Raw genomic sequence first — 18086 nt, 5'->3', positions numbered from 1 at the left:
CATGGATTAAGTAACTGTGAGTGCAATCACAAAGTCCAAATGCTACACAATCACCTTTATCTTCCCCCAAATATAATTTGCAACAAACTAGACAAAACAAAGGGATGGAGAAGAAGAACATTTATAAAAGACACCTAAGAGGGGCTGGGAAGGTAGCTCAGTGGTAAAGTCTTGCCTCATATGTATGAGGCACTGGGTTCGATTCCTCAGCACCACAAAAGCAGAAAATGCTGGAAGTGGTGCTGTGGCTCAAGTGGCAGAGCGCTAGCCTTGAGTTGAAGAACCGAGGGACAGCACCCAGGCCCAGAGTTCAGGCCCCATGACCGACCAAAAATAAATAAATAAATAAAAGACACCTAAGAAATCTACCAACAACGTTCATTTCCTAGACTTTTGTATGGATCATGATTCAACTTAAAAAATAATCACATTTTAAAAATCAGTAAAACGTGAACATCCAATGTGGGTATGACATTAAGAAATCATTAACATGCTAGTTGTGATATTGGTAATAAGATGCTTTAGAAAATGCCCTGTCTGGCCACTTGAACACAGACCTGAAAAATAAAGCATTGATCTGTTTATCAAGTAAGTGCAAAGAAATGTGCACAGCAAACATTCTGCTCCATCTGTGATATCTCATTCACTCCCACCTCCCCCAAAAGCTGGTCATCAGGAAGGCTGCAACCATGAACAACTCACGTCACTTTATTTAAAATTAAATGTCCTACATCAATGATCCTATGCAAGCTGGTATCTACCTTCTTAAACCACTTTGAGTACTTTACTTGGCCACCTCTGTTCCAGCATTAAGTACTAAATGGGAAAGTGACTAGTTAGTCTTCATGGCATACCATCACATCTCTCCACCTGTCTCTCCATCCACCATCCCATCACTACAGAAGTGGGCCATGCTTATGCCTCATCATTACAGAAGTTTATAGTATGTTTGCCCTGCAAGGCCATCTGCGCTCTCTTGCTCCATGCTTCGGGCATGGGTGCACACACTTCTCATTCTAGTGCTCAGGAGGCTGAGGCAGAAGGATCTCAAGTTTGAGTTCATCCTAGACTACGTAAAAAGAATAAGACCATCCTGGGCTACATACTAAGACCCAACCAACAAGCATACAACACTATACCTCATTATCAAAATGCTTCAGCCTTTGTGTTTTGACACAATGCATTGGGTAAATGTGACTTGGAAGTGAATTTTATGAAAACAATCCTTACCTGATAGATGGAGGCCATCTGGACTATTCAAGAAACTGAAGATGTATTCTATAAAATAGTCTGGGGAAGGCAGGTGTCTTCGTCCCAGACAAACCCCTTGGAGAGACAGGGCGATGATGGTCTCCGCCAACTGAGGAAGCGTGTGTTCATCAGCACCATCACTACGCAGGATCCCAGATGTTTTCTGCAACCTCTTCACTCCCATACACTGAAATCAGATGTAAAGTGAAGGGCAAAATTTAACTTCCAAGGTCATTTTGAAGAAGACATTTCCATGGGCTGGGAAGGTGGCTCAGTGGTAGAGCGCTTGCCTTGCATGCTCAAGGCCCTGGGTGCGATTCCTCAGCACCACATAAGCAAAAAGAAAAAAGCCGGAAGTGGTGCTGTGGCTCAAGTGGTAGAGCGCTAGCCTTGAGCTGAAGAGCTGAGGGACAGCACCCAGGCCCAGAGTTCAGGCCCCACGACTGGACCCAAAAAGAAAAAAAAAAAAAAAGAAGACATTTCCAGGGGTGCTCCCAAAGAACACTGAATCATTTCTCTAATAGCAGATGGAATTGTCGTGGGAATAACTGTCAACATTCTCCTGTCTCTGGTGCACAATTTGAGAAAGGCCTCTTTTATCTGCCATGACCCTGAACGTTCTGAACCCCTAAATCCTCCCATCCTGTAACCCCATCTTTTCATTACTCTCCTACAGATGTGCTTGTACAGGGTGATCTCCTGCTCTGTTTCCACCTGTTCATCTCTCTCTCCTTCCAAGACAGCAATAGGCTCATGATTTTCATATCTGCATTCCCTGTTTTGCCTTCAGCCTGGCTTTCCTGCTTTTGTCACTGTAAGAAACCTTCCCTTCCTTTTCCTCTTTTTGTCTTAAGCTGAGTGAGTGACCACTTCAAGTCACAAGTCATAAAATATCTGTGTCCTGTGACACAGGATCTTTTTCAGTGGTATATTGTTTTTCCCCGATTAAATTATGGGTATCTGAGAGAATTTTGCCTCGTAGCTACTTGCATCTTCATTTGTTTATTAAATGTGTATTGAATTGAATGCCTGTTGTGAGCCACACACTATGCTAAGCTCACTAGGAATTGAGAGAGAGAGAGAGAGAGAGAGAGAGAGAGAGAGAGAGAGAGAGAGAGAGAGAGAGAGAGAGAGAGAGAGAGAGAGAGAGAGAGAGAGAGAGGGAGAGTAGATTTATCTAAACAGGAATCAAAAGAATGTGACTGTGTCAATAGGTAAAGCTTGTAACTCAGGACAAAGAATAAAAAGTACCCACTTGATGTACCCTTTTTACAAACTAATGGGCAATCTTGGGAGAAAATATTCACAGAAATGTTGGGAAACAGTTATTATTGTGGTTTTTCACTGCTGGGAATGGAATACAGAGCCTCATGCTTTCTAGACAAAAATATCGACTATCAAGCCAAACCCCTAAGCCAGTTATGAAAATGAGAATAAACTTGGAGAAGTAGCAAAATAAAAGAAGTAGTGAAAATAACAAATTAAAATAAGAGCATGGACTTCACAGCTGCATGAGACAAGGCTCTTAGAAATCAAAATTAAGACCAAGGACCAAATCTGTCTGAGCATATCAATGCATTATTTCAAAAGAAAGAAAACAATTTCCAGTATTGTTTTACAAATTTCACACTTCTTCAACATATGGTATAGCTCCTTGATTCTTTTCAGAAAACGTGGCTCAAAAATATAGCTTCCACTGGGCGCCATTATTCACACCTATAATCCTAGCTACTCAGGAGGCTGAGATTTGAGGACTGAGGTTTGAAGCCAGCCTGGGAAGGAGAGTCTATCTTCAGTTAACACCCCCAAGAATGTTGGAAGAAAAGCTGCCAAGTGGTAGAGCAGTAGTCTTGAGCAAAAGGGTCAGGGACAGCAGAGAGAAAAAAAATCCACTTCACTCTTCTAGAAAATAAATTGTATCATGCTAGGGTTCAAGCCTCAGTGATAGAGTGCTTATTTAGTAAGTGCAATGCCTAGGGTTTGATCATTAACATCGTAATAAATAATAATAATAACAACAACAGCAACAACAAACTTTATATCCAAAGATCTTTATCTCATGCAACTTCCTACTGCAAACCTGGAGTAAAGCATAATTGAAAGGGTAGCTTTTCTAGATCAATAAAAGCAACACAAGGACAGGTACCTATTTCCAACAGCAGGAGCCAGGAGAGAAGAGATACATACACAGGTAAATGGACCACATACACATGACACAAATCAAAGCCACAAAAGGACTTGTTTTGTGTGGGCTCTTGGAAATAATGTCTTTTGCAAGCTGTTTCTTCAGTGAAATGACTAAGGATAAATCCACCCATGAAACTCTCGGCTTTCTTCCCAAAGGGCAGAGTTAAATAGACACCTTACCCTTCACCACTATAAACTCTTGAGTCACACTTGAGTGCTTACAGAGACTTAGAAGAACACACCAGCACTGCCTGCCTACCGGCCCACACAGCTTCTGGCTAAAGCTTGTCTTCCAATTAATCATTTCATTTCTACTTTGGGACTCAGAATTATGTCACCTACCACCCCACAGCTAACATCTATGTCTATTACAAGGTTGTTTTTTTAACATCTGAGAATAAATAAATAAAGCTCTATTACTGTATCTTGGAACATTTTAGCTCTACTTACTTGGCTCCTGGGGATGTCAAAATACTGCCTGGTGACAGCTAAGATGTCTTCCATCTCGTTCAGTGACAGGAAATAGGCATCTTCATCCTGCCTGAGGCTCAGTAGGCTGTGCAGGTAAAACTTATAGTCCTTGTTACTCATGTTGAGCTTTGAAGAACAGATCTCTTCCCGATGAATAATGTAATAGAGGAGAAGAAGGGAAACTTTCTGAACCACCTCCTCCCTAAACTGATCTTTGAAGTCTCCCCCAGCTATTAGTAATAGTGCATCTGGTTCAAAACACTGCAGGGAGAGGAGAGAGAGAGAAAGAAAATTTAACAAACACTCCCAGAACACCAATAACCACTCCTTTTATTTTGTGAATAGAGAAGTGGCCAGGCCCACAGCTAATTTCTGATGAGATAGTGAGACATGGTAGTGCCTTTATTTCTCAACCATGCTCTCTGTGAGGGAGCCCTCTTGCACAGTTATCCTTTAGTTCTCAACTATGGCTCTTATTAGTCCTTGATTTGCCACTCTGCATAAATAAGCCAATCATCCCTCCAGTGTCACCCAGCTCTTTGCCGCTAGCTTCCAGGGCTTTGTGTTCCTCTACTTGCTCAGTTCTGAACTTGAATTGCCAAGTTCTAGAGAAGCCTTCCAAATACCTCCAGCCTATGTTCTCCAGCATGACACTGCTCAACAGAAATACCATGTACACCTGCCACATCTGCCACACCTGTTTCTGGAAGTCATATTTTAAACATGAAAAAGGAATAGGTCAAATTAATTCTCCTAATATTTTACCACCAGGTGTTGGTGGCACATATCTGTAATCCTAGCTACAGGAGGCTACGGTGTGAGCATCACAGTTTGAAGCCAACCCAGGCAGAAAAATCTTGGAGATTCTTATTTCTAATCAACACCCAAAAAGCTGGGAAGAGAGCTGTGGCTCAAGTGGTAGAGTGCCAGCCTTGAGTGAAAATGGTAAGCAAGAGCTCAGAAGCTCCACGTTCAAGCCCCCCCCCCAGTACTGGCATATAATTATTAATAATATTATAGAAATTAATACAACCAAAATAATTTCAGAAAGAAATACAACCAGAATATAATTGGGAACAATTTTTAATCATTAATGAGCTATTTAATATTCTTTTCATCAGGTTCTATCTTTGAAATCTGGTATAGTTTACACTTACCAGCATACCTCCATGCTGATGAACTATAAAAATCAAGGATTCAATTAGCCACACATGCACTGTCAGACAGCATGACTCTAGAATATAATTGTATTTTCTGCATGGCCTTAGTGTAAAGTCACTATGTGTTTTTCTGTCTTCCCTGTAGGAGCAAGTGGTCTATTAAAGCCAGGTTCCACCAGCTTTATATGATTGCACCCTGGGCCTATAGAATAATAGCTCTCACTTAAGAGGCAGAAAATTCAGTGAGGACATGCCTTCTGATCCTCTTCTGTGTTACCTAAGAGAATTGATGTAAAAAAATGTTTCCACTGAAGGAAATCTGAGGTTACCCAAAACATATCACTTTGGCATACAATTTTATGCTGAAGGCAACTGACATGCAGTGGAGGAAGGGCTCTGCTCTCTTCCTACCTAAAATCAGAACATCAATACCCAGTGTACTAAGATGAGAAGACTTCTAATAAGAGGCGATTAAGGCAGAGATGAATCAATACAAACTTTGCTCACACATTCTTTAACCATTAGTATCCTTCATGTATTTTCTGATTTTCTGATCATTTTTCCTATATTTTACCATTCTTAATCCCAACCCCCTTTTTCTTTACTCTTTGTTACAATAGTATACAAGTCTATGAGAATCCCCATGCCACACAAAAATATTAACATCAAATACACTGCAAGGCTCTCCTCCCATTAATCTGTTTTTTTTCTGTTTTCACAGGTTCCAATCACAAAACCTGAAAGGATAAAAAAAAAAGTCTTTTTCTCACCTACACTAAGGTACCTTGTTTCAAAAACCAGAGAGGGCTGGGTGCTAGTGGCTCACACCTGTAGTCCTATTCAGGTGGCTGAGATCTAAGAATCACAGTTCAAAGCCAGCCTGGGCAGCAAAATCCAGGAGACTCCTCTCTCCAATAAACTACTTAGAAAAAGCCAGAAGTGGTGCTGTAGCTCAAATGGTAGAGCATTAGCCTTAAGCAAAAAAGCTCAGGGATAGTGCCCAGGTCCTGAGTTCAAGGCTCAGGACTGCTGTGCCCCCTCCCCCCACGCACGCATGTGTGCACACACACACAAAACCAACAAAACAAAACAACACAGAGAGATATGGCTCAAGGCACAGGAAGTTTGAGTTAATATTATGGGAGAGAAGAGACTCATGGTTTCAATCAAGACCAACTTCTGAGGTAGATACTAAGCTTCTGTGAGAAACAGCAACCTGCCATACCATTGGCTGCCCAAGCCTGCTGACTCTGCTGAAATGACTCTGTTAAAGAATGGTTTCATTCAGGAATTAATCCATGGATTTCCCTTTAAATCAGGTCAGGTGAAGGAATAAGTTTTAAAGAAAAAAGATACCAAGTACAGATTCAGAGAATTCATTTTTTCATAAGGAAATAGCTCTTGGAAGATTAATTAAGCTTTAAGCCTAATGGATGAGTAGAATATATACCATGTTTTCTTGATCCATTCGCTCACTGAGGGGCAGTAGGGTTGATTCCATTTCTTGGCTATGGTAAACAACGCTGCAATGAACATAGTTAAGCTGGTATTGGCTTTAGTGTGGCCTTGTTTGTGTTCTATTGGATCAATGCCCAGCAGTGGGGATGCTGGGTCATAGGGAAGCTCTGTTTAGTCTTTTGAGGAGCCTTCTGACCGCTTTCCAGAGTGGTTGAACTAGTTTACATTCCCACCAACAGTGTAATACAGTTCCTTTTTGGCCATATCCCTGCCAGCATTTGTTGTAGTTTTCTTGATAATGGCCATTCTAACTGGGTGAAGTGGAATCTCAATGTTGTTTTGCTTTGTATTTCTTGGTAGTATGGTCCATCTCTCCTATGTAACTGCCTCCTCCATTAATTTTATTTTATACCACAGTAGACCATCAATGACAACAAGCAATTTGACCGTTTTCTTTCTCTACATTCCAAAGACAACCATCAGGCCTGGTGGATCAATTCTAGAGGTTTTAATTCCCAAATTATTTCAAGTTTGATTTTTAACACAGAGGGTAGATCCGCTGTCCTCTTTTAAATTCTAGGATTTTATAAGGTCTTTTTTGGAGAGGGGTACTTTTTTTTTAAATCCTGCATAATACTGGACTGTAAAATACAAGAAGAAAAGTTGTTTTGTTCCTTTTTCTGCCAAATAATGAGCTATAGTGGTGTTAGTGAACAGCAAGTACTGGTTCTTAATAGGTCTATACTGGATTGAGTGTCCTTCCTGACTGAACTGAGAAGAGTTATAATAAGTTTGTCAGGTAGGTAAGATAATGCTTGATGCTTGCTACATTTTGCCACACAGAAGTTATGACGAAGGTTGAGGACAGGTATGAATTAAATGGACCATCTCCAAAGTGTCTGAGAAGTGCCTGCTGAGATTGCTCAACATCTTGGACATCCAAAACAGCTCGCCAGACCTGGGCATTGGCTGGAGGAGATTTCTGAGGAATGTCACCCTCCAGTGTCCCTGGAAAAGGATGTATGAGACATCTCTGTGAGCGCTCATGGTTAAGCTCAGGCAGAAATGTCCACAGGATGCCTTTCACCCTCAGAGATCCTCTGAGGAGACTTGGCTGTCATATGGATGTGGAAGCCAAGGTTCAGTGCATCCCCAAGCTAGAAGATCCCAGCACAGGGTCCTTCCCATGTCAGGAACCTATGCATGGTCATGGTTCTCATCAGTGCTAAAGAGAAGCTTATTCTTTGAAAGTTACTTTACCTCTCATTGAGTCCACTGCAAGTCCATTCTAACCCTTTTCAAGGAAGAAAGGAATAAGAGAATGAAAGAAAAGATAAAAGGGAGAAAGGAAAGAAGGAGGGAGGGAGGGAAGGAAGGAAGGAAGGAAGGAAGGAAGGAAGGAAGGAAGGAAGGAAGGAAGGAAGGGGAGGAAAGAAAGGGGAGGGAGAGAGGGAGAGAAAAAAAAAGCAAGGTGCTGGTGGCTCACACCTGTATTCCTAGCTATTCAGGAGGCTGAGATGTGAGAGTCTCAGTTCAAACACAGTCCAGGAAGGAAAGTCTGTGAGACTCTTATCTCCAATTAACTACAGAAAAAAAAAGCTGGAAGTGTAGCTTTGGCTCAAGTGGTAGAACACTAGCCTTGAGCAAAGACACTCAGGAAGACTGCCCAGGCTTTAAGTTAAAGAAAGTGGGTGGGGGTTTGCGGGGGAGCCAACATCTGGCATGGTTGCAGTAGGAATGGGTTTATTTTTAAAGTTCCAATGTACGTTCTCAGCTACCTCAGGCTGACCATTTTATTCCACTTTTAAACTAGCATACAGTCTTCTCTCCTCCCAAATCAAAATACTCAGTTTCTTATTTTCCAGATATTCTGAGGTGTGAGTTACCCCCTCCCCTTCTGTGTCTTTGGACCACAGAATTTCAACCATGATCACTGCCTGACAACAAGTCTATAAAGTGATGAGAGAGACAGAGTCCATGGAGCAGGATGGCTCTGTTCACAGAGAAACATGAACTGGAATGCACATGGATGGAGCACTCAGGTGAGTTGATGGCCTCTCAAGAGGAACAGCTGAAATCCACCTTTGTCCCACCACAGTTCCTTACATGCAGTTGTTATACCAAGTGTTTCACAATGAAGGAACGGCAATCATTCCAATGGGACCCAAATTGGCACGTCTTGATAATGTCACAGAACATAATAAATATAAAACAATTCATTTCCTCCTCACCCCCATGCCCCCCACAATGGAGAATAATTCTGCCTGTTTACATTCTCCCTAGCAAAACTAATTTTCATGGAAAATTTTTTGGTTGGTCATGGGGCTTGAACTCTGGGCCTGGGTGCTGTCCCTGAGCTCTTTATCTCAAGACAAGTGCTCTACCACCTGAGCCACAGTGCCACCTCTGTAAAAGTAATTTTCAACTAGTGTGAATAAGGTACCTCATGTCACCAAGGAGAGCAGGCCCCTGAAGCAAACTCTCAGAGGACATTATTAACATATGACTTCTGGTTATTTCTACTACATATCTTCTGTTGCATTCACCATCGATATTAATATCATCACAAAAGGGCTGCCCATTATAGCACACTCCCTCTGAGAATAATTGGACATTTTATCGTTTTTCACAAACAGCAGAGAAAAATTCTATCTTTGAACAAGACCCCTTCAGTGTCATCAAATTAAAAAAGACAACAAAAGCAAGAAATTAAATGAACTCTTGTCTAGGAAATATACCCCCATCCCTATTGCTGGAATAAGTCTTCCAAAATTTATTTAGGACAGCCATGATTTACTTCTGTTATAAGTATCTATGCTTTTGCTTGTTTATGTATGTGAAGGTTTTTTTTCTGGAAAAAAGTCTCCTTTGGTCTAGAATGGGAGGGTCAATGGTGAAGAGTGATTTTCTTTGTCACCATTTTAAGAAATGGACTCTCTCCTCTGCCACTCTATCAGTCCCTCTCATGTTGCCCGAATGAGAAGGACCTCAACCCCAATTTACTATATGTTTTATAATATCTAATATTTTAATATATGATATTATAACTTAATATTATATATTAATATGTAATCTATAGCATACAAGTCTGTAATATACAATTATAATATATAATGAAAAATTAGATGATATATTTATATTTACTATATATTATATAATTATAGGTATATGATGAAAATATATAGATAATATATATTTACTATAGAATAATATATTTTAATATGTAATATATTTCACATAGTAAAGTGATCCAGAGAGAGCTTTGAAAATTTCATCCTAGGCAAGTCAAGTCCTGATCTGAGGTGGACACAGCCCAACAGGGATATTTGGTGAAACCCACCCAGCTCAGGAAGGTGTACAAGTGACTGGAGGTACCCATGGGAACCACAAGGCTGTGACACAGAGCCTCTGCAGCTGTGGCTCTGATTTCAACTCTACCATCAACTGTCTCTCCCACATCAACACTGCTGCAAGGCAGCAATCATCAACCAATCATCAACCACACACTAGGCAAATTATTAGAAAACACCAATAGGTATCCAGGAGAACATTTTCAAGAATTGAATGTCAAAATAATCTGTCCTTCAGAACACAGTATTTAACTAGTCACATGCAAACTTGCTGCAGACTCAAAAAAAAAAAAAAAAAACAGAAAGGAGAAAGGACTAGAAGTTCAAACTCACAAACACCTCTAAATAGAAAAGGTTCTAGAAGCTTAAGCATTATTCTTTCAATGAATGCCTGTATCTATCTATGTGGATAGTAAATAGTATCGCAAATATAGAAGTTATTTTTGTGTTGCCTACTTGAGTTTTGAAAGATTTGCATTTCATGTTGCTTTGCAGAAGTAAAATGACTGCATAATCACTGAGCCTCCCCCTCCCTTCACCCCTGGTACCTGAACCATTGTCTTTCACTAACCAGGTTGCAATTTCCTTTCATTCCAGTTGGTTTCCGTGGGCACCCAGTTTTCTCCAGTAACATTTTGAGGAGACTTTGTGAGTGGTTGAGGGGTGGATTGTCACCAGCAGAGAGAACTCGCAGGACATCTACCAATTTGGCTTGACTCCTCTGGGTGGAGAATTGGTCCATCTCAGTAGAGGGAAGGAGGCTGAGCAGAAGGAACAATGGTGCCCCAAATACTGAAAGCTTTGTCCAGAAGCACATGTCCACTCTTTGTCTTGAGGCAGTCTTAGATCAGAATGGGTAGGTGGCTGTTCAGGGAATATTCTTGGAACCAGAGGAGTTTCTGTGTAGAAGACAGAAAAATGCTTCAAGGATGGAGCCTACATTATGTTCAAAAGGATTCGTTAATTGGGTAGCTAAGCTGATTTGCCCTGACACGCTGTTTTGAAAAGCTATAGGTGATTTATCATGGCTGTGGACTTCCAAACTGTAGAAATGGAAGCTTCTTAGATTTTCTTGTCTCTAGTATCTGAACTAATTGAAGTCAAACATGGGAAGGATCAAGTACCTTCCCCTGCCTAGGTGGAAAACACTATGGAAGTCAGAATGGGGAACACCTTCCTCTTATCCCTTTGGGAAGACTTCATGACATTTGCACCCTTCATCACTAGTTACAGAATAAAATTAAGGAGAAAGTTCTCACACATTACTAATATAATGTTAAGTTGGAAGGTTTAAAACAGAGCAAAATACAGAAAACAACAGCAAAAGGTACTGGAAAAAATACTAAGGTCAAGAAAAGAGTGATCACATTTTTACTCAGCAAGAATCAAAATTCTGGAGAGTAAAGAATCTTATAAAAACAAGAGGAGCTATGAGAAATTCACTCACTCATCAGTTACTGCAAAGACAGGGAATGAAGTTAATCCACACTGATAGGGGAAAAAAAACAACAACACAAATCCTGTCAGTTGATAATGTCTGAGAAATGTAAAATGTTAACAGCCTCTCAGGTCAGATTCCCTGAGATGAGCTAGTAAGACTTCAAGTACTAACAAAGATCCTAAGGTTACTTTTGTGGTTTTCACATGAAAGAGTTGAAGATTCTTATGTTACCCTTTTTAAAAAATGGAGAAGATAATCCAAACATTTCTAAATCTGCCGCTTACCTTAGGAAAGGTAAAATGATTTTTTTCTCAAGCTCTTCAGCCTTTTAAATCTCAGAGAATTTGTTGTGTTCTTAGAGTACTCTGTTTTTAAAATTCCTTGGGTGTGCAGCTGGGAGCTAGAGAGGATTATTTCAACCCAGAACAGTTTCCCGTTACCATGGAAGTTGAGGCTCTGAAAGTAACAATGAAGGTGGATAACAGTGGGGACTTTCTGTCAGACAGCTTTAGGGAGGATAAGCAAATACAATGTGGTTAATAAATTTATGTCAATATTTAACCAAAATTTCTAGAATCATCTACAGTCACTTGCCTTTCAGGGCACAGAATCTAGATTTTTTTTAAAAAAATTACTTGCAAAGTGAAAAGACGCTAGTGTTAAATCAAAATGTTTTCTTCCTGGCTGATCCTCTGACATTCTGTCTCATCTAGACTTAAAGCAAGGATTTGTTGAAAAGATGGGCTTTTCAGAACTTCCTTTGTTTCCCAAGGGGAGGAAGTTTAAAAGCTTTAAAAGCTTTCCCAAATAGAAGTTTTCAAACAAAAAGTGTTTGTTGAAAGAATAAAATTCTTACCTGAGAAATATGTTGATTCAAATAAGCACCTTTCACCAGCTGCATAGATTATGATCCGGGGGGGTTGTGGTAGATTTTATAATGCTGCGTATTCCAGGCCTTACAAAATGCAGCTCCTTGATTCACAAATCATTTGTGAATAAAGACCTAAGGAACAGAATGGGAAAATGTATAGGAGGCAGGAGAAAAGAGAGGTTAAAATAGGATTTTACAGTGGTTAGAGGACCTGCAAATAGTATGCGGTGCCTAGGAAATCAGAGTGACCCAGAGCACTGCAGGGGATGGAAAGAGGTCTCAGAGAGAGAGGGAGGAGAGAAAGGCGGGAGGGAGAGGGAAGGAAGGAACAGAGGGAGGGGGACAGGGGAGGGAGATGGAGGAAGAGGACAGAAGGGAGATAGAGGAGGGGGAAAAGAGGGAGAAGAAGAACAGGGGGAAGGAGAGGAAGGAAGGAGGTAGAGAGAAGAATATAGAAGGGAGTATGGAGGGGGGAAGAATGAGGGAGAGGAAGGGGAGGAGGGAGAGAGAGTACGGAAGGAGAGAATGGAAAGAAAGAGGCAGGGACAGAAGAAGGGAAGGAAAAAGGGAAAGAAAAAGAGAGCAATTGAGTGTGCATGTGGGGGGGAATGGAGAAACTGAGAGAAAGAAATTGAGATGAGTCTCATCAGCAAATATGAAAAGCAGCAGAAAGCATTGGATGGATAATTCTGGAAGAATGCTGCTATCATTGTCAGACCTGGAAGGTGAATGCTCCCAGAAATGCCAGGCTTCTTTTTAATGACCCATCATAAAGAGTTTGGTGTTACAACAACTCTTAAAGGGAAAGGAATTGGCCTCTTTCCTGGGGTGGGGGTGGGGGGTGGGGAATGGCTCTATGATGAGATTAACTAGAGTTGGAGTTTGGAGTTGTCAAAGCAGCAAAGAGGCAGAGAATGGGAGGATCATGGCTGTAGGTCAGTTTCAGCAAAAAAAAGTTGACAAGAACCTACCTAAAAAAGTTTAAGTAACCCAAGCCCAGAGTTCAAGCCCCCACAACTGACAAAAAAAAAATTAAGTAAATGACTCAAGTGGTAGAGTGTCTTCCTAGAAAGTGAGCAGCCACTGAGCTCAAATTCCAGTAGTGAAAAAAAAATTTTAAAAATAAAGATTGAAAAGGACTTTAAGTGTTCTGTCTCCACAGGAGAAGGGGCCAGGAGACTCAGGCTCAGGATGAGATGGCTGTGGACTAATGCTCCCTGTGGGAACCACTTGAGCACCGAGACAAACTTGGCCCCACCCAACTCTCAAGGACTTAGGAGCTTCCTAAAAGGGAAACAATTTCATAACTCTTACCAAATTAGCCAATCCTGCTGATACTTCCATGTAACTGTGCTTTGCCATCATCCATCACTTCCTGACCCAGCTGCAAGCAGCACATCCCCATATCTGCAAAGCTTCCCCACAGCCTATCCCTATGTAGACATAGCTGGTCAGAACATGGGGTCCCCAATGATGAGATAGATGCTTCCGGATCCATAGTCCCTTAAAAAAAAAAAATCTTTAAGTGGTTGTCCAAAGGAGTTGCCACTCAACAAAGTGGTTTGAGAATACCACGCATCTTACTCTTCCACCCACCCCTTCCTTTACTTTCTTTTGTACTATATACAATACATTCTTGACTGCATTCTCCTCCCTATCCCTCCTTCATTCAACCCCCCTCCCCTAGGCCCCTTACCCTCTCACAAGTACCCATTTCCTGGTGCTTATTTTGTTGGGCTTTGTCTTTGTCTAAGGAATTACATTATTTGAGTTCTTCCTAGAGTCTATCATGTTTCTATTAATACCTTTGTAACTATTTGCATACCACCCGCAGTGTTTACCTATAGATTTTATGGCAAATTCTAGCCACCGCTTCATGATCCCTTTATGTTATCTTCTTTCCCTTTTCAAAATGCCAGCCCCTCTAAATCATGGTTATTATAATGGGTAGTAGCATGTATTGAGTATCTGTTTAATTAGTCCTTTCTAAAGGTGGCCTTTGAAAGAAGGCAGGTGAAAGGATTATGGCTGAAGTTACCAGAAGCCCTGGTTTCCGAGTTCGGCATGGGACCGGTAAACCCCTATTACCATAAGGACATTTCCCCCTACTTTTCTGTTGCTTTGGGCCACAGACCAACACAGATACCCAGCTTGAGACAACAGCATGTATTTTCATCATCTGGATGGCATGAACTTTCAGAGCTACTCTGAGTCACTCCGAGCAAAGCACCATGTAAACAAGATCTGTACTACATTTCTGTGTGACAAATTGCCACAGATTTCATCACTTCTGACAAGACAGGTGCATTATTCTCACCATTCCTGTGGGTCAGGAGACCAGCACCACCAGGCCCTCCCTCTGCTTCAAAGTCTGCCAGGGGCTGCCAGACAGGTATGAGCGAGGGCTGGAGTTTCTTTTGAAGGATTGACAAGGGCAGGGATCCCTTTGCGAGCTCATGTGGTTGTTGGCAGTCTGCTGGAATTTGTCACAAAGCAGAAGTGGATGGAAGGTCCTGACTACTCTCAATGGAATAAAAGGTAGGGATTTTCTGGAAAGCAAAGAGGTGCCAAAGCTGGAAAGGTAGGAAGCTATTACAGTGTGACACATCCCAACAGACTGTCATCGCTTCTTAATGCTTACCTCCTGTTTTCTGACCACTCTCCAACCTGTTTTGAAGCCCAGGCTTGGCTCCAAATACTGCCAAAAATTCATTGTAATAGTTATTCATATTTTTGAGTACTAAGAAGTAATGTGGGTTTTATGGGAAGGGGAAACAAAGGAGGAGGCTACAATGCTTGATAAGAAATGTATTCATTATCTTGCCCATGTAATTGTAACCCTTCTGTACATTATTTTCACAATAAAAAATAAATAATAATTAAAAAAAGAAGTAATGTGGTTTTTTTTCTTTTTCCTTTATTTTTATTTGCATGATACTAAGATTTAAAACCAATTTCTCTCATGGTTGGGCAAGGAGGAGCTTCTCACAACGTAGCCCAGGTTGGCTTTGAACTTGTAATCTTCCTGTTTCAGCCTCCCAACTGCTGGAATTACAGGAGTAAATGACCACAGGTGGCTCTGTATGAACTGTTTTGCTGTTATTTTGAAGCAGGATCTGTTTATGAAGCCCTGGCCACCCTCAAACTCATGATCTTCCTACCTCAGCCTCTTCAGTGTTGCCCACTCTCAAGATGGTTCAGACATGTTTGATTCCCAAGAGTTCATTGTTGAAAGTTTGGCAGTGTTGGGAGATGTTGCTAAACCTTTAAGAGAAGATCCTTTAAGACACAGGTCCTGAAATCACAGGAGATCTGCCTTGCAAGAGACTGAGTGAGCCTCAGAGAGTTATCTTGATTTAGTGCTAAGTATTTAGTGTTCCTCTGAGCCTTCCCTGTAATCCTAGTCCATGTGTAAGCTTCAGTCCAATGTGGTAGACTAGTCCTCCATGGATGCTACACCCATGCTGGTGACATTGTTCTTCCTTCTCTCCTTTCTCTAAAGAGTGCTTTTTATCTTTCATCCTTAAGGTATTGTCTCTGATAAAAAAAAAAACTGGCTCTTGTAAAAGACATGAGACATCTCTGATGTCAATCATTTTGGCTTTTTCTCTCTATAAAAACACTGATACCAACAAACACTGAGATTATAGCTTCTGGATTGGAATATGAAAAAAAATACATTTCTTGAACAAATTGATGGATTTGTTTTAACAACCCACTGGGGTTGTTAAAATATAAAGGAAAATATATCCGTACAATTTATTAGAGAAATGCCTCTTTTATCCACAGCTATTCCAAAAATGATTCTTAGAAAACATTGACTTCAACAAATAACATTTGAATTCAGCAAGCATATATTTTGTTGGGTAAAAGTTACTGCTACAGCTTGTATGAAATAGGAGGATCTACAGCCTCAAGACTATACTCCACCCATTGTGTGTGTGTGTGTGTGTGTGTGTGTGTGTGTGTGTGTGTGTGTGTGTGTGTGTGTGTGTGTGTGTGTGTGTGTGTGTACTGGTCCTTGGCTTGAACTCAGAGCCTAGGCACCATCCCTAAGCTTTTTTCCTGCTCAAGGATAGTGGTCTTCCATGTGAGTAACAGCTCCACTTCTGGCTTTTTAGTGGTTACTTGAAGATAAGACTATCACAGACTTTGCTGCCCAGACTGGCTTTGAACTGTGATCCTTACATCTCAGCCTTCTAAGTAGCTAGGATTACTGTCATTAGCCACCAGCGGCCAGCTCCTCCCACCCATTCTTGGTCCAGTGAATATTATGAATGTAGAAACACCCAGCAATTGGATAAAGCATGCTGTCATGCATCAAGAAGGAGGCTGTGGGACTGGCACCCACACAGGGAATAGGCTGTGCTCCAGTTGTGAATTTTAAATCTGTCAAACATTCAACTAGAGCAAGCAAGTAGCCCAGTTAAAAGTTCCAAGTAGAAACTGAGCCCAAAGGTATAAATCTGAAATTCACTGGCATGAATATTGTATTCACCCATTCACATATTTTAAATCCTGAGACTTTTTCTCTTAATTAAAGGACTATTTTTAAAAAACAAAAACAAAAACTATTACTCATCAAACATTTCATAGAAATTCTAACTAGAATGGACTGACTCTAAGCACGACTTTGTATTAAAAAGGGTGAAAATATCAATATCCACACACACACTCTTTCTAAATACCAAAGTCTTGTTTTGTTTTTAATGTCACAATGAAACAAGTCCACAATAAAGTTGGGATTACCTTCCACACACACCAATGGAATTTTTGTCTTTTTCCAGTCAATATAACTTTTTTAAAGGGAGTCCTTTTTAATTTTTTGCCAGTCTTGGAGCTTGAACTCAGGGCCTGGGTGCTGTCCCTGAGCTTCTTTGCTCAAGGCAAGCATCCTACCACTTGAGCCACCATGCCACTTCCCACTTTTGTAGTGGTTAATTGGAGATAAGAGTGTCTCACAGTCTTTCCTACCCAGGTTGGCTTTAAACTATGGTCCTCAGATCTCAGCCTCCTGAGTAGCTAGGATTACAGGGGTCAGCCACCAGTGCCCAGCTTAAAAGGGAGTCTTCAGTAATTATTTTTATCATGTCTATTAGGCACCTAGGGTATCTCTTAAATTACATTAAAATAATGTCCAGAATACAATTTGATGTAAAACCTACACACATTTCAAAAGAGAAATGCCCCCCAAGACCTGTAAACACACTTCAAACACAAGTAGCACTTGTCCTTCCGTGCCTGCTTTATAATCTAGGCTACTAGTTCAGTGCTCTGTTGGGTACAGTCCTGCTGGTAATTTGGAAAGGTGAAAACATGGCAGGAGCAATGAAGACAGCTTGCCAGGTAGAGCTGTTTGCTTTGTGACCAGGAGCAGGTTTGGCATGATCCATCTGCAGTCTTGGCTTTGTTGCTGGCCATCTTTACCATCTCTATAAATGCACTCTGCCAAGACAGTCCCAAGTAGCATTCATTTCACACCATATTTTCCAGTCATCAGCTCTTTGCATCCTAAGTCAGCTTCCTTGTGGGATGTTTTAAGGCACGGTGCTGTCCAGGTGATAGTGGACATGTCCTTCATTTCCAGCCTCAGGGCATGTGACCCTTGTGCTGGTTGTTCATGTCATAGCTGGCAGTGATTGTGGTTCTCCTAAGAGATCAAGTCCATAGAAGGCCATGGTGATCACCTGTGGTTGATGTTTTGGTCTGAAAGCTTACCCAAATGAACAGGGGATTTTAGTTTTGCTAATGTCTCCAGGGTGATACCCTTTACAAATGTGTCAGGATTGGAAGTTCGAATTGGGTGCTCAGAAAAACACACAGAGTCTTTGACCCCTTGTACTCTTGGCTGGGGCCCAGTGACAACCTTTGAAGACAGTTCTCTGTTTGGGTTCTTC

The 18086-nt window shown here is 41.1% G+C and overlaps 1 protein-coding gene across 5 annotated transcripts in view; it reads right to left on the bottom strand.

Annotated features, from left to right (window-relative positions):
• The window catches only part of Slc39a12 (solute carrier family 39 member 12), a 65802-nt gene extending 53178 nt beyond the window's left edge, over positions 1-12624 (bottom strand). For 2 of the 5 annotated variants that reach the window (XM_069990448.1, XM_069990451.1), the window contains exons 1-5: positions 12175-12624; positions 11603-11774; positions 10449-10776; positions 3889-4170; positions 1231-1438 (exon numbers count right to left, since the gene is read on the bottom strand). In XM_069990448.1, the coding sequence (XP_069846549.1) occupies positions 1231-1438; positions 3889-4170; positions 10449-10694 (736 nt within the window). In that variant the 5' untranslated portion in view covers positions 10695-10776; positions 11603-11774; positions 12175-12624. The remainder of the gene's footprint in view (positions 1-1230; positions 1439-3888; positions 4171-10448; positions 10777-11602; positions 11775-12174) is intronic. The other 3 variants (XM_069990449.1, XM_069990452.1, XM_069990450.1) reach the window with 3 other exon arrangements.
• Positions 12625-18086: the final 5462 nt, after the last annotated feature.

The sequence above is a fragment of the Dipodomys merriami genome, unplaced genomic scaffold (assembly GCF_024711535.1).
Source record: "Dipodomys merriami isolate MVZ:Mamm:240054 unplaced genomic scaffold, mDipMer1.0.p SCAF_4, whole genome shotgun sequence".
NCBI classification, from domain to species: Eukaryota; Metazoa; Chordata; class Mammalia; order Rodentia; family Heteromyidae; genus Dipodomys; species Dipodomys merriami.
The sequence above is the reverse complement of the archived record's forward strand: the minus strand, read 5'-3'. Positions and strand labels throughout refer to the sequence as shown.